The following is a 15,910-nucleotide window of genomic DNA, read 5'->3' as shown; positions in this document are numbered from 1 at the left end:
GACATTCGTTCGTTCGGCTCAGGTGATACAGAATATTTTTTAGAATAAATTTGGAGCAATCGACTTTGAAAACATGATTTACATTGACGGACAAACCACAAAGAGGCCACATGCTTCAGTATCTTCAATCAGAACATCATTACTTCATTGTCAGTCTGTTCTTTCAAACTATCCTTACTAACCATCCTGACGAACTCTGGAGTAAGGTACACGAACATTAGCTATGTATTCTCTTTCTGATTTTTTCGTTAAATAAAGTACAATTTGTCAAACATTCAAATAAATAGCTACTAATATTGGGTATTTTTCCTGAAATATAATGTTATATGGGAGTCTACCTTGTAGGTGACTTTTAGTAACGTTGGCAATAGCCCTTTTAGTAGATGAAGCACTTGACCTTTCCCATCAAATACCGTTTGTCACATAGAAATCACCCAGTCCAGTGCCCTAGTCGTTACCTCAGCTTCTTGAGCAGAATATCTGACACTCAATAAATTTCAGCGCGTTTGGTAGTTTCTCAGCTTACTGATCCCCACACTCTTCTCTAAAACATTTATATACCTACTGGAGATCTGTCGTCTGCTGAAAGTTGTTCTAGACTCATTCCTGTGTCATACTATATGACTCTATGGATATGCCATTCAGAGGCATATTGGCATATGTTATGGTTCAGTGATGTCCAAGACGTCCAAGAAGTTGCTCTGAAAAGTTTAAAATTGTATTTTCCATCTATGATTCTTCGCTTGGGATATAACTAAAAATACGATCGTTAGCAGATTTACCATTTATTTCAACCTTTTGTGCAAACGAACAAGATCATGAAACAGAATGTAGAGGCTAGCATGCCCCCGAAAGCTCTATAACCGGGCTACGACGAATTTCAGTAAATCACATCTCATGGACGACAAAATTTTGGTTAGGTTTCATTACAACAAATTTAGCAGTTTTTACCACGGGGAGATATTTCTAGTAAGCTAAGTATGTTTTGAAAATTTGTAGTTGACAATAAAACAAATAATCGAAATCCTTTATAGGGGAAGAGGGGGTATTGGTATGGTCATTACAGATTAAGATTTTTTTTTGTAATAAAATTTTTATTCTGCTCTTTTTGCGTAAAAGCTTTACGTGGCCAATTGGCTTACATTTTTGTTACTTAAATTTTTTTTTGTTGCTATTGGATCTCGTTGTCACTCTTTTTCTGGGGGGAGATGGGTTTTTTTATTTCCATCCAACGAGGATCGGGGGTCACTTCGTCCGCGGCTTATCTCATCATCCATTGCTTCATCGTCGGTGTTGTGTGTGATTTCCGTTTTCTTTTCGTTGTCCTTGTTGATCGTAGTCTTGGGCTCGTTGAGAGTTGCTGTAGATGCGCCTTGTTGTACATTGTTTGCAGTTGCTGGTTGGTTGGAGGGTAAGTTGTTAACTGCAGCGGGTGTACTTTGTTCTATAGGGGATGATGATGGATTCGTTGAAGGAGATGCTTCATTGTTGTTGGTGGCTGTCACAGGTGTACTGGTTTTGCTTGGGGTTGGTGTGAAGGAAGCACCGTTGTCCTTTGGTGTAGTTGTCTCCTTGTCCAGTTTATCACATGGCTTACCGTAGTGAACAGCTTTTTGGCAATATTGGCATGTGGCCATCTGATTGTCATAGGTAATTTGCACGGAATTCTTGTATCCTGACGGAGAATCACATAAGAAGGTATACGCCTCTTCAAGTGTATGCGTAACAAACGTACGCCATTTAGAATACCGGGGAAAAAGTTCTACCACTTATCTTTTTCGATAGAGAGAATCTCTCCGTATTGGGACATAGTTTTGCGAATATAAGCATCGTTGACGCTTGAGGGAAGATAATGCACACGCACTTCTATAGCACTATCTTCCATATATACTGGAATGTTGTACTTAATGTTCTCGTGCTCCACATAGTGCACATTGTTATTGTCTTTTACGAATTGAATTGCATCCAACTCTTTATAAAACTGGATCTAAACAACATTATTCGTCTTATTGCATTGAAGTAAATGCACACGTTTAATGTCAAGATGCATTTGCTCCTTAAACAAACCTTCAGGTTCTCGTATCGAAGGTCGAATTTTGCACTGCCTGAAGTCAACAACAATTGTATTCTTTCGTGTCGACGTTAGCTTTTGTTCGTTTGGTTCACTCATTTCGAGGTCGTTCTATTGTTCACTACACAATACTGTACTTGGATACTTCCGTCCCGAACGTAAACGGTTTTGTTATATCGACTGACTTGGATGAGATGTGAAAGCGAACTACAGATTATGATGTTCTCATTTAACTAAAATAAAAAAAATTAACTTGCGTTATAGTCTAGAATCTTTATTTACAGGTTTAAGTTTTCTAATGCAACGTGTTTAATCTTGTGTCGCTGGTTGAGGCACCATGTGGCTTCGTTACAGAACAATCTCCACCATTCCATCGTTGCTATTGTTTCCATTTAGTACAGGCACCGGTTTTATTATCTGAACATAAAATTAGTCAACATTAGCTTCTGTGCATCGTTTTCTTCCATTCGATTACATCATCGAAAAACAATTCAAAATGCACTCCCGACTGTGCTAGTGATTACTGTCTAATAAATAGGTTTCTCGATGTCTACTCAAACAGTCCCAATGGCATGCACTTTTCAAAACTATATACAAACAATTTTGTTACCGTGAAGAACAGCTAGCTTTTATTGTAAAGTTTGGATGACTAAAACATCTGGTATCGTTTTGAACTAACATCAGTGAAATACCTGTTTTCTTTGCGATGTCGGTTTAGTACTCGAGTAATGCCGATGATTTTCCGTATGCTGCAATCTAGATGGTAGTGGTGAGTTATTGTTGAATCGCAAATATGTGGATTATCGCGACAGTGAAGACAAAACAAATTTTGTTATTGTGAACATTTACTCAAATCAACAAATCTAGACTACTACGGTGCGTAAGTGATGGAAATGCCTTCATGGTTTCGAGTCGGTTAGTATCCGTTGTTAAAAACTAATCAATTACGTTCAGTCAAAGGGTTATTTTATATACCTTCACTAGCTTTGAGAGAGATAAAGTATTAAACAACACAACAAATCTATTAGATTACCTTGGTTAGCGTTTCTACTGAGTTCTACGATCTCTTCATTCGGTCATATGAACCGTTATAAACGATATTGTTAGAATTTTCATGATTAGTACTAGCTAGATTTTTGGGGGACGGAAATCTTACTTTGAAACACTTGATCCGGAAGTGAGTACACATTTCTCTTACAACACTCTGGCCGTAATGTAGATGAGCTATAGTTACTACCAGAGCTAAAGCGTATAAAATATTTCGCTCGTATTCGACCAAGAGATCAAATTTTCCGAGGACCCGGTAGGGAATTATGCAAACTATCGTTGCTCCCATCAGCAGACTCAGCATAGCATTCCACCGATCCGACTTAGTATCGGACATTTGAGCTACGATTAACCGACACTAATAAATATAAAAAATAGTGAATTACTATTCTACAGTATATCCTTAGCCGATTTATACTCACGTTGATATTTGAGAATATCGTTCCGCTGAGAATGAAAAACATTCTAGGCTCCAGGTTAACAATACTGTTACGAGAAAATAGTGCCCAAATTGAGCTGATTACGAAAAGGGCAAGCAGAGCAATCATTGGTCGAATCGCTTCTCCAAATGGACGCATTTTACCGGTTTTGTCGCGGTAGGATCTGGAAGATTAATTTATTGTTATTTATCTAAAGCATAAAAATATACGCTACAACGCATAAAGATATACGTTACGAAGCGACGTTGCAAAAAAAAACAAAAGTAATTTTGGCTTGAACCTTTTTCGATTTGTAGGTTATGCTAGTTTTCGCCAGAACAAACTTTCCTGTTTCTATTTAATGAACATATTTTTGAAGAATATTACTGTAGTGTTTATGAGAATATGAGTAATACGAGGTCTGTTTAAAAAGTTCCCGGATTTTTTTAATTGCGCGCGTCTGGAGAGTCCGGTGGTCAAAATTTTTTTTATTATGTTGGTACATATGTCCCTAATGTATGGTGAAATTTTCAGCTGTATTCATTGTTTACATTCTGTCTTGTAGCGTCTGGTGTAGACGTGTTTTTTAGAGCTCGGCGATTTTTGTTAGTTTAAACAATGGAAGAATTGAAGAGTCAAAGAATTTGTAATAAATTTTGCGTGAAAAATGAAATAAAGTGTAACCAAGTGTGCGAAATGTTACAGAGAGCCTACGGTGAGTCTGCTATGAAAAAAACAAGTGTTTACGAGTGGTATAAGCGTTTCCAAGACGGCCGCGAAGACGTTGAAGACGACGAACGCTCCGGTCGACCCAGCACGTCAATAATCGATGAAAATGTGGGAAAAGTGGAAAAAATGATTATGGATGATCGCCAAATCACTATTAGAGAAGTTGCTGATGAAGTTGGCATATCAGTTGGCTCATGTCATCATATTTTTTCAAATGTTTTATATTTTACTGAATTTCGATAATGCATACTGGTTATTAAGATCACATGCTTCATACTGTATCACATGTATGAATCAGACTTATAGTTCGAAGGATATCGTGAGAACGGGAGGATAATTTTTTTACAGCTAGCTTCGGGGGTTGCTCAGCATGTCCAGCAGTTTAATTTTTATCATGAACAAAAATCTCTTCCCAGAACTTACATCAACCGATAATAAAAGTTAACCACCCGAAAAATAATTGTTACGAATAACCGCACAAGAAATATGTATCGAAATAAACGGTTAAAACCTAGCTGACGAATGAAGGACTTCGACACATGAAACTGCTAATCACACGATGACTGACAAATTCGCAAATTCGATGTCGTAGTACTGTTGGAAAGAATAGAAGATGTGGGAAAGCGGCTACATTTTACCATAGCTGCGGCACATCAAATGAATTAGAAACTAGCTTTGTAGTATTACGTTCTGCGCCTGCGCGAGATTGGATGGTAGCAAATCAACGATAGGTTGTGTGTGTTAGAGGTTAAAGACCGTTTCTTCATATATAGCTTCATCAACGTGCACTGTCCGTACACTAGTCGCGGTTAGTATGCGGTCAAAACTATCTACGTATCACAACACTCATCGCACACTACATAGCGTATGTACTGTCGAGGATTACGCGCATCAATTGGAAACTGCCTACCAACGAAAATGTAGCTTGGTGCGACTACCCTTAAAGAGGGATATAAGATCAATCATAGATAGCACTGCAATAACCGCATTAGGTTCGACGAATCGAATCGAGGAAATGACTAATATTGTGACACGTTTCTCTTTGATAATTATCGAAACATACGTCGGACTGAAAACCAAACTGACAAAAACGTGCATTTGGCTTACTAGTGATCTCTGACAATGATATCAGCAGAGAAATGCAGCGTAATTTAGCAGGAAATCGTGTGTACTTTTTACTCAACAAAATCTTTTGATCGAGAAAAGTAACTCACGGCACGTAATTGACCATCTACAACACGATCATTTGATAAATATCTAGTAACAATTACGGTGGTACAAATAATGGTAACAGAAATACTCAAAAAAAAAATTATATTCTAAATTTGCGTTCACGGAGGTCAAGAGATAATTAAATACTCTCAAGGTCATACCTAATACCTGCCGTGAGCCTATGAAGACACTTTCTCAATAGAACAGTTTTTATTGAGTGATATTATCTCCTACGTTAACTATAATATGAGAGGGTGCAGATAAGTTTGCGTGGTTTAGCCGATCAATTTTTACAAGTTCGATCAAAAAGTATTTCAAAGAGGTCAATTAGTGCGCCTCGCGGTTAAACTTAAGCAATGCATTTCGATGTAAACGTTTCTCCAGATAAAAAAAAGCTTGTGGCTCGTTTCCTCGAATAGAAAAAGCTTGTGGCTCGAGTATTGGCCTTTTTTGCCAATGTTATTTAATTCAGTCTTTTTCTTATTTTTCATGCTTTTTTCTTGGGCATTGATAGAAGTTATTGAAGTTACCAATTTTTAAAACCCAAGCTCAATTATCTAGCGAAAATATGCCTAAAAAATATTCAATTAACAACACCCTGTTTCCGAGTCGCACAAAATGTCGTTGTGATTGATATCGCGATTAAAATCGAATTAACGAAAAAACACGAGAAACGAGCAATATTACAAACATTTTAATGATACTTACTTATATATGTTGTAAACAATAATTGGATGACTAGTTATCATGCCCGAAATGTACAGAGTCATCTCGAAGATGAAACATGGTTTCACTCCGAACACAGTGAGTTGCCAAATTTGCGGTCCACATATACCTGTGATGGCGAGCGTGAGAGATACTCCCTGTAAAAGTGTCATTAGTATTTACAATGCTATAAACAAAACGATTAACCCGAACTTACCCACATGACAAAATCGTATCCCCATGGCAGGAACATCACACCCGTAACGTACTTTTCGGCATGGGAAAGATAAAAGTTAAGATACGCGTTCAGCATCACGAAATGCATTCTAATGGGTGGTAAATCATTTATTCCAAATAAACTAAACATGTACAAAGGAACGAGCAGTGTTGAATATGAATCCAACCCATGATCGAATAATTCACCCAACGGACCACTGGTTCCTGTCCGTCGTGCTTGTTTTCCGTCAATGCCGTCTGGAAAAAACTGATAAGATTTATTTTCGTAAACATAAATTTTACCTCTGCTAACCTAAAGTATATGCTACAAATAAGTTAATCGCTGCTACTATCCAGACCCAATCAGGAATGGGATTGGGTCGTGTGAAAGCCGCTGTAAATCCGAAGTCATAGTATCCTATAATGAAGAAATTCACTACCGTCAGTAGGAATCCGGTGAAAGTGAGCAGATTAGGTGCAATCCATCGGGGACAATATTGCACGAGCCAGTTCCAGAATGGATGCATCACATAAACGCTGAGTATGCTGGTATCGACGCTGTTGTACTGGACAAGACACGAAAGGAGCTTTAGACAATAATTTTTAGCATTGTTTTATAGTTGAGAAGTTCAGAGAATCGCAGAGAGCCGTGGAAAATATTTTCCGAATGTTTATTTATTAAAACAAACAATAACACAATCAAACTATAACAAGTATACGGAAATTGTTAGTATCATGGAACGTTACAGATTGTAGCCCAATCTGAATGATCTCTCCTTCACACTGGCGTCCTTTCTTACTTCATCGAACGTAAGAGAATACGACAGTGTAACAATAACGAAGTTGCAAGAACAAATCATTGTTATCGATTATATCGTTCAAACTATTTTACACATTTGTGATACTTCCTGTAGTTTTCATAGCTCAGTAACAACGAAGATATCATATTAACAAAATATACAGCTCTCACATTTCTTGAACAAATCATTGGCAACATACTTTTTTAAGAACATGGCGCCCTCAGGCGAGACCGCATCGAACCTTGGACATGGAAGTATAGGAGAGAAATGTCAAATTCGTGCGCGCCAAAATAGCTGCACTGCGGATCCATACAATTGAAATGATATGTTGAATGTGATGCCGTGCGATGGCGTTGCTGAACTGAAGAATGATTTCGTTCCAAGCTGACAGGGTCTGGTAACAGGGACATAGCAAGAAGATATATATATATATATATATATATATATATATATATATATATATATATATATATATATATATATATATATATATATATATATATATATATATATATATATATTTATATATTTATATATATATATATATATATATATATATATATATATATATATATATATATATATATATAATCCTGTGAAAATTTCAAATTCGCTATACGTTAGAAACAATAATAGTATTCTAGGTTGGCGGTTCAACTGGTCGGTTGTCGTTTTTTTTTGGGGCTCGACCTGGAAGAATTCTTAGTGTCAGTAGGATCGTAGCACTAGCCATGCCAATGATTCTGTACGCTATGAATCGGCTGCGAAGTCTGTTGAAACAGAAAGGCCAAATTCCACGAAAGGAATGTAATACCTGGAGTTTGCTTTTTTAGAAACAATGAGTTCAAAACTGTCACATACTCGACAATTCGTTGTGATTTTTCAACGGAACGGTCCAGTACGTTCCGGAACGATAACACTATTCTTCTGCCTGTTCTAATTACAACACTTTGATTACTTCTCTTACGATTTCCATTAGTGTAAAAGAATAAAACAGAAATAAACTTATCGTTTCAACCGACAGTCAAACGAAAAAATTTCGTGAAGTGAATGTAGCACCCAAAATAGTGTCGTGATGTGAATGCGGCACTGAAAACTGTGTCGATCGCAATGACATCTGCGAGAATTCGCAACGCTAAATGAGAAAACTTTATACACAGTTCGTATGCGAGCCTACACAGCGAAAAAAGTTGTAATAATCCTCGATGTAATTTCTACTAATGAGCTTGAAATAAAGACGTAATCGTTAATTGGATACAATATTGCATTTTTTCATAAGTAATAATACCCTAATCTTCTATTATGACAACAAAACCACGTACTGAATTTATAAACATTAAATTGTTTGAATCTTGTGTGCAAATCGACATAATATCACAATCGAAGTTATATAATAAAAAAATTTCATCAAATAATGTAATATCAAGCATGAGAACCTCGGTATAATTCTGTTCGCGTAAAATTCTGTCCTATGAAATGCGTGTTATTACACGCTTGGATTTATTAACACGTTGAAATTAATGCACATCTAAACTTCCCCTAAAAAATGTGTGATATTTCACTATTGCGCGCATTAATAAATTAAAGTGTTTTTCCCCAGTGCAATGCTGTTTGTGTCAAACTTTGTGGGCCAATCGTGAGCTAAGAGCTAAGCTTGTAACTTCAGGGAAAACTTACAAGATTTTTCCGTTTTCTGGGTAAGTAATATGAAATATTTTTTAATAAAGAATATCATTAACGCTATAACTGCCACGGATTTAATGTTCAGAAAATTATTCATGCTAATTTTCCATATTATAACCTCTATTTCCAGTGCCGGTATCAGAGTTCGATGTTTTTTCTTTCAATCAATCAAATGGCAATGACACACCGTCAGAATATTGCATTTATGCTCGAAAATGCAAAACCAGAACAATCTACGCCACCAGTGCACTATGGTTTGAAACGGGAAATTAGCGTGACAAAAATATTTTCACTATTAAATATTAGTTTTTTGTAGTTATTGTCTTCACAAAAGTTGTTTGTTATCAAATGGCGGTCCTTTTGATATAAAACATTACTAGGGTGGTCCTTATTTAGATGGAAATCTGAAATCTAACTTTCTTAATTGAGCTCAAAAACGATTTTATTGTACAATAAAGTTGTAGGAAATTTTATTTTGAGCAACTTTGCTGAAAAAAGCACCTCTCTAGCTTTTCATTTGAGGGAGTTACATCAATTGTCCCGGGTAAGAGTAGGGTGGCTCCCGAAAAATCGGTTTTTTGTTCTAACGTTTTTGTGAAACGTTCTATGGAAAAGTTGTCTTCAGAAGAGTTGTTGAAATAAATATTGCGCATAATTTTGAGGAGTAAAGCTTTTTCATATGAGCTACCAATTAAGAGTTATGATTGTTTTTTCATTAAAAACTAGTCAACCTTCAAATATCAAAATTCATTAGATGCCAGATCGATAAAAATGTATCTTATGCGGCTACTGAAAGTTCATAATATAAGTAAACATTTAAGAGAAAATTGGGAGGGTGTTTTTCTTTTAACTCATTTAAATTAGTCTTAAAATTACCTTGAAAAAACTCAAAAACATTGCATAACTCTTAAATGCCTTAACGTATCAACATACTTTCTTCAGCAAATTAATAGTATCAAGTTAGTCCTACAAGTGTTCCATACAATGTCCATTCGAGAAATGAGACACACAAAAACTACAGCCGAAAATAGATTTTTTGCTGAACAATTTTAATTAATTTATTACCAAAATAACCCGAGACGCCTTTTTTCTCACCCACTTGTGTACCGAATAGCCTGTGACAACCGGAAAACGACGCACAATGAGTTTTGGTTAGAATAAATACAATCTAATCATTTTAACAAACTAATGATTTACTTGGGTTTCAGGAAGTGCTTTGTCTTACAAAAAGCTAACGGATTTAATGATTGCTGGTAGAAGTAATAAGGACATTTTACAGTATATCATTCAAGAATTGCGTATGAAAACAAATATAATGCGTTTAGAGAACATTTGGGCCAACGTATCGGTGAACCATTGCTATCAGGAGGTAATTCCAACGACGGAAACACGGCTCGGAAATTTTTCAAGAAGTGGAAAGAAATAGCAGATATAACAGGCCTTGATGAAACACTGTTGGAAGGATTTCACGTTATTCTCAGTGTAATCAATAGCCGATAAAATAAACTTCGACGAATTCCAAAGTTACACTGAGAAAATACGAGCGTTGTATATATCGTTGTATCCACTATCACCAACTGCCCATAAATTGTTGATACATGGAGCCACGATAATTAGACACGCAATTTTACCTATTGGTATGCTTAGTGAAGAAGCTCAGGAGACTCGAAATAAAAGTATCCGGAACTTCAGAGAGCACCATGCTAAAAAATTCAGCAGAATCGCGAACATTGAAGATGTTTTTAAAAGGCTGCTGTTATCTTCAGACCCTATCTTGGCATTGTCGAACAAACAAAATAGGAGAAGTTCAGAAGACTTACCCGAATAAGCAAAATATTTAGTTTTAGATAATATTTTGAATAATTCATTGCTTAATTTATTCAATACATACCAAACCGTAATCAACTGTTGTTTTATGTTTTATTTTGAATGTTAACGATACGATCATTACGATAACGGAATCAAAATCAATTGAATCAGTTATTTTGGTAATGAATTAATTAAAATTGTTCAGCAAAAAATCTATTTTCGGCTGTAGTTTTTGTGTGTCTCATTTCTCGAATGGACATTGTATGGAACACTTGTAGGGCTAACTTGATACTATTATTTTGCTGAAGAAAGTATGTTGATACATTAAGGCGTTTAAGAGTTATGCAATGTTTTTGAGTTTTTTGAAGGTATTTTTAAGACTAATTTAAATGAGTTAAAAGAAAAACACCCTCCCAATTTTCTCTTAAATGTTTACTTATATTATTAACTTTCAGTAGCCGCATAGGATAGATTTTTATCGATCTGGCATCTAATGAATTTTGATATTTGAATGATAACTTTTTACTGGTAGCTCATATGAAAAAGCTTTACTCAGCAAAATTATGCGCAATATTTATTTCAACAACTCTTCTGAAGACAACTTTTCCATAGAACGTTTCACAAAAACATTTGAACAAAAAAATCGATTTTTCGGGAGCCACCCTACTCTTACCCGGGACAATTAATGTAACTCGGTCAAATGAAAAGATAGAGAGGTGCTTTTTTCGGCAAAGTTCCTCAAAACAAAATTTCCTACAACTTTATTGTACAATAAAATCGTTTTTGAGTTCAATTAAGAAAATTAGATTACAGATTTCAATCTAAATAAGGACCACCCTAGTAATGTTTTATATCAAAAGGAGCGCCATTTGATAACAAACAACTTTTGTGAAGACACCAACTACAAAAAACTAATATTTAATAGTGAAAATATTTTTGTCACGCTAATTTCCCGTTTCAAACCATAGTGCAGTGCTTTTCAATGAAAAACGGCATTAGTAATGCATTTAAAAGAATGCAAGTTACAAGTGTTCGCTTATAGCAGAGCTCGCAACCCACTGCAGTTGATAGCAGTTAAGTTCGAAACTGAGTCATTTTCGGTTTCAAACGAAACTGTTCCATAGATTTTCACAAAAATAATAAAATCAGGATTACAACCGCTAACGTATTATGCATTGCTCATTGATCGTAATGCAAGCTACTGTATGACCAAATTTTTTGTGATTTTCAAGCAATGGAAATAAAAAGTAAAAAATATGTCTAATTTTGGCATTCGTTTAGCTTAATTTTTGTGTTTGTTTTATTTTAGGTTCAACTCATCAATTCTATGTTCATGCACAGGGTCAGTGAACATCCTGACAGCTTTGCTTCGGTCGTGCAACACCTCATCAAGTTTTATTTCATTTTTTATTATCATTATCCGCCAGTGCTCTCCAAAACTTTAGAGTTCATTCAACTTTATTTTTTTAAGCTAAGACCAGTGAAAGGTACTCGATCGAAAGCAACTTTAGTAGGCCAACAGCAACACATGGTCTGATCACTATTGATACAATTAGCGAAAAACGACAAATGTTAAATCAAATGAAATATGAATTGAAACAATAATAAAATACGTTTTTGTTATTACTTTATCCTAGCTTATATATTTTGTTTTCATATAAAATTCCACATTTTATGTTTTTGTAAATGTTTAAAATAGGTTCATAATAATACCTATATTCACGAAATACATCATTTGCAATTACGTTGTTCTAAATCACATTGTTTGTGGTCACATCGGTTGCTGTCACGCAATTTTTCATTACGTTGTATTACATTACAATAAGTACAGTACATCTCCTTAATCACATCAATACTCATACGTCGTTTCAATTAGGCTTATAGGTGTGCTATATTACAACAATCTACTTAAACAATGATGTGCAGCGATTTTGAGGTGATATCACAATTTATTTTTTTCTGTGTATATATCTGTTTTCTGTGCATCAGTATTAGCATATACACATTAAATTCATAAGAATCTAAAATAAAAGTAAACTTAGCAAACCTGTTTTCAGTAACGCTGCTATTAAAAGTACGGAATTGATTATTTGATGTTAGTGGTGTAATACAACAACATCTACCCATGCTTCTCTGTAGCACCTTTCACTCGTCAATAACTCTTTCAACAGAAACAGTGTCGACTAAACAAAATAATTACCATGAACTCTACGTTCGGCTTATCAAAGCTGTTCCGAACATCACAACAGCGTTATCAAATTCATTCGCATGTGTCACTCAGTTAGACCGGATCTGTATGCTGCTTTTCACCTCAGTGGAAACTTTAAGTGGATTTCTTCCAGATACACAGTAAACATCTAAGAAAATTTATCATAAGCTAAAAACGGAAGTATTTTAAGTGTTCGTATGATCGTAGCAGTGGCCATGCAATAGTACACTAATGAGCCAGCTGCGAAGTCTTATGAAACAGAAGGTCAAATTTCGCATTGGAATATAGTACCATGAAATAGTTTTGCTTTTTCTTTGAGTTTTGGGTCTTGTAGAACCATGTAACTTCAGCACTGCACTGATAGTCAAGAAATATTGTACCAAGACTTCACACAGGAGACATGAAATTTAAACGACATATACCATCAATGATGATATGAAATGATCATTACTTCAATCAAATGCTAATTGAATTTAATCACAGAAAACAGATATATAGGCTTACTATTAAACTATGTTCAACATTGTTAATGAGCAGCGTGTCAAATACTTGCAGATATTAGGTTTTGCACGATGACGACACAAATGAACTGCCGATGAATCAAGTTCATCTTTGACAGTTGCCGTGTACTTGTTTTGTTTTGCGACTGCAAGTTAAAAATTGAAAAAATGACGAAAAAGTGCCTGTTAAAAACGTATTCCACAGTGAAAATAACTAAAAAGATTGCCCTGTGTGTGTTTCCAGCATCAAGGAGCGATTTATGTATGAATCTGTTGAGTGTGAGGCGACTTGCAATTTTTACATTCGAACGATGAAGTTCTGATGAAATTTTAAACTGTAAACAAGTACACGTCGACTGTCAAAAAAAGTTCATTCTGTTCATTTTTGTGAGGTTATGTCATGTTCGTGCAAAACCTAATTGCCATCGGTCGACACTATTTTGGGTGTCGCATTCTCATCACGACACTGTTTTGGGTGGTACATTCACTTCACGCTAAAATTTTGTTTTACTGTTGGGTAAAATCACAAGTTGTTTTTTGTTTAATTCCGATTGAATTCACGTGTGATTTAAACAACATGGAAATAAGTTTACACTCATGGAAATCGTGTAAGAAGTGTTCAAGTTGTTGTAGTTGGAATATTATCAAATAACTGAATAAGAGCAAAAATTAGAATGAAACCCTCTGTTAGGATAATGGTGCATTCGGTTCTTACCTTGTACTTTTCAAATCCCCTAAGGTGAACCTCACTAAGGTACTTAATTCCGATCATTGTGATTTCTGTTATTGGTTCAATTTATGGTGTTTCGTTTTATCCGGATCACCACGCGGTTTTTTCACAATCATATACACAATTCTACTAGTTCTTCTGATATTACAATACAACCAAAAGATTGTCCTACCAAACCATCGATTTTCAACAGATGATAAGATGGCAGTCCTCACTCTTTGCTGGTTTAAATCATCTGCACATACTCACTGATTACTATAGAACCCAATACCGGCAGTAGACCACGTTTCAACATCCATCATGCGGTCCATTGATAAGAACGATGTACATCACCTCATGCCTTGTTCGATTTCCAAATCTGCATGAGTGCAAAGCACTCAATGAGGTCGATGAGATTCTTCTAGGCTGGATTCAAGTTTATGACCTAAAAGCTGCTGGGTAATTTTGCTTCTTGTTAATTAACAGTTATTTCTTCCCTAGTGGCTTACGAAGTATGTTTCGCGCTTATCAATTCAAATTGATGACGATTGCAAACGTCCAGAGTATGACTGCGGCTGATGAAAAATATTCCTTCCTTTTACGTACCACGATGTGATAATCGATAGTTTCAGTTCATAGGGTACTGATACTGTTATTTTATTATGGCTAAGCCTTTCACCGGCAACTTCATAAATACCATACAATAAATTATTGATAAATAAATCGCATTATTTATCGCGCTGCACACATGCACTAATCAGATTTTTCGAATGCTTACCGAGGTTTCCACGTACATGGCCAGGCCATATCATCGGTTATTTTTGTTGTTGTTCCGATGAATTTAAATTGTAAATCGTTTTCAACAAATATCAATTTTTACCTCTCGAAACGTTCAAAACATCGTTCATAAATGCTCGTCTCAATCGATTACAACAAAACAATCACGTTTTTCTAGGACACGAATGCTCAATGGATATTGATAATTTCATTCGAAAAATTCTAGTTAGACGGATAAAAATAATATATTTGTAATTGTCTCATCCGATATAAATAAATAACATAACATAGAAAAATTAGTCTATTCTCTGATAAGCGTAAACAGATGTCAATCTAATTAGCATATGAATGAAACTAGCACACTACAACCGAGGTGCATCCCCGTAGCTTTGCACTTCCCGAATGATCACGAGTACCTTCTACGAAATACATCCGTCGTAGTTTAGATTTTCTAGCAAGCTTATATTTTAACTTTTTTACTTCAACCAAATGATAAATGCACTGTTTATTTATATAATCTGTAATCAGATTAATTTCAACAAACAAATCGTACAGAGCAGAAGCCAGGTCTGGTTGTAAAGCCAAATGTTTTCTGAGTGTTATCCTGAGATGCAGATGATTTGCGGAGAAAACATGAAGCACTAAGCTTGTTCAAGCAATTTGCGAGTTCGGTCCGTTGAGTTGTATAGTTCTAGCAGTACTGAATATCAGCTGAAGCTCATTCGCTACCCTGCGAGTTCATAGTTAAAAGGCGCACTTTCTACGTAAACATATTTTTACGATGTTACTTCTCATTCTGTAACGAACATTCACACACTGAAATATGTCTCTGCGTAGAACAAATACCGGCATGTCTCTACGCGAATAAGTTGATGAACAGTTTGGTACGCAAACAATTTCAATTTTTGTATCGCTGCTGGTTTGTGTCGAATAGTGCTGGAAATATGATAAGGATTGTAGAGCGCTTGTATGTATTGACGGTGCCTAGAAAAGTTCATTAACTGCAAGGCACTCTCGCAGGTCT

The 15,910-nt window shown here is 35.6% G+C and overlaps 1 protein-coding gene across 12 annotated transcripts; it reads right to left on the bottom strand.

Annotated features, from left to right (window-relative positions):
- Positions 1-2,324: 2,324 nt before the first annotated feature.
- LOC131429507 (ethanolaminephosphotransferase 1) lies at positions 2,325-15,574 on the bottom strand. 12 transcript variants are annotated; one of them, XM_058593674.1, is made up of 9 exons: positions 15,303-15,574; positions 14,116-15,108; positions 6,713-6,965; positions 6,401-6,657; positions 6,187-6,341; positions 3,541-3,721; positions 3,228-3,476; positions 2,764-2,827; positions 2,325-2,488 (listed from the first exon to the last, which is right to left on the bottom strand). In XM_058593674.1, exons 2-8 carry the CDS (start codon positions 14,170-14,172, stop codon positions 2,786-2,788), a joined length of 1,194 nt encoding a protein of 397 aa, XP_058449657.1. In that variant the 5' UTR covers positions 14,173-15,108; positions 15,303-15,574; the 3' UTR covers positions 2,325-2,488; positions 2,764-2,785. The 12 variants fall into 12 exon arrangements, 11 of the variants coding, with proteins under 11 accessions (XP_058449657.1, XP_058449656.1, XP_058449646.1 ...); XR_009229437.1 differs by having other exon boundaries at positions 2,764-3,476; XM_058593673.1 differs by lacking the exon at positions 2,764-2,827.
- Between the last annotated feature and the right edge of the window lie 336 nt (positions 15,575-15,910).

Source organism: Malaya genurostris, chromosome 2 (genome assembly GCF_030247185.1).
Source record: "Malaya genurostris strain Urasoe2022 chromosome 2, Malgen_1.1, whole genome shotgun sequence".
Lineage (NCBI taxonomy): Eukaryota > Metazoa > Arthropoda > Insecta > Diptera > Culicidae > Malaya > Malaya genurostris.
The sequence above is the reverse complement of the archived record's forward strand: the minus strand, read 5'-3'. Positions and strand labels throughout refer to the sequence as shown.

Bases quoted from the DNA above. Each gene is read 5' to 3' on its own strand.
- LOC131429507 (XM_058593663.1), bottom strand. From the start codon at position 14,172: ATGATCGGAATTAAGTACCTTAGTGAGGTTCACCTTAGGGGATTTGAA. The intron at 3,722-6,186 runs GTAAGTATCATT...TTAATCTTCCAG, and splicing joins ATTGTTTACAACATATATAA to ATCCTACCGCGACAAAACCG. The intron at 3,477-3,540 runs GTGAGTATAAAT...TATATTTATTAG, and splicing joins CGATATTCTCAAATATCAAC to TGTCGGTTAATCGTAGCTCA.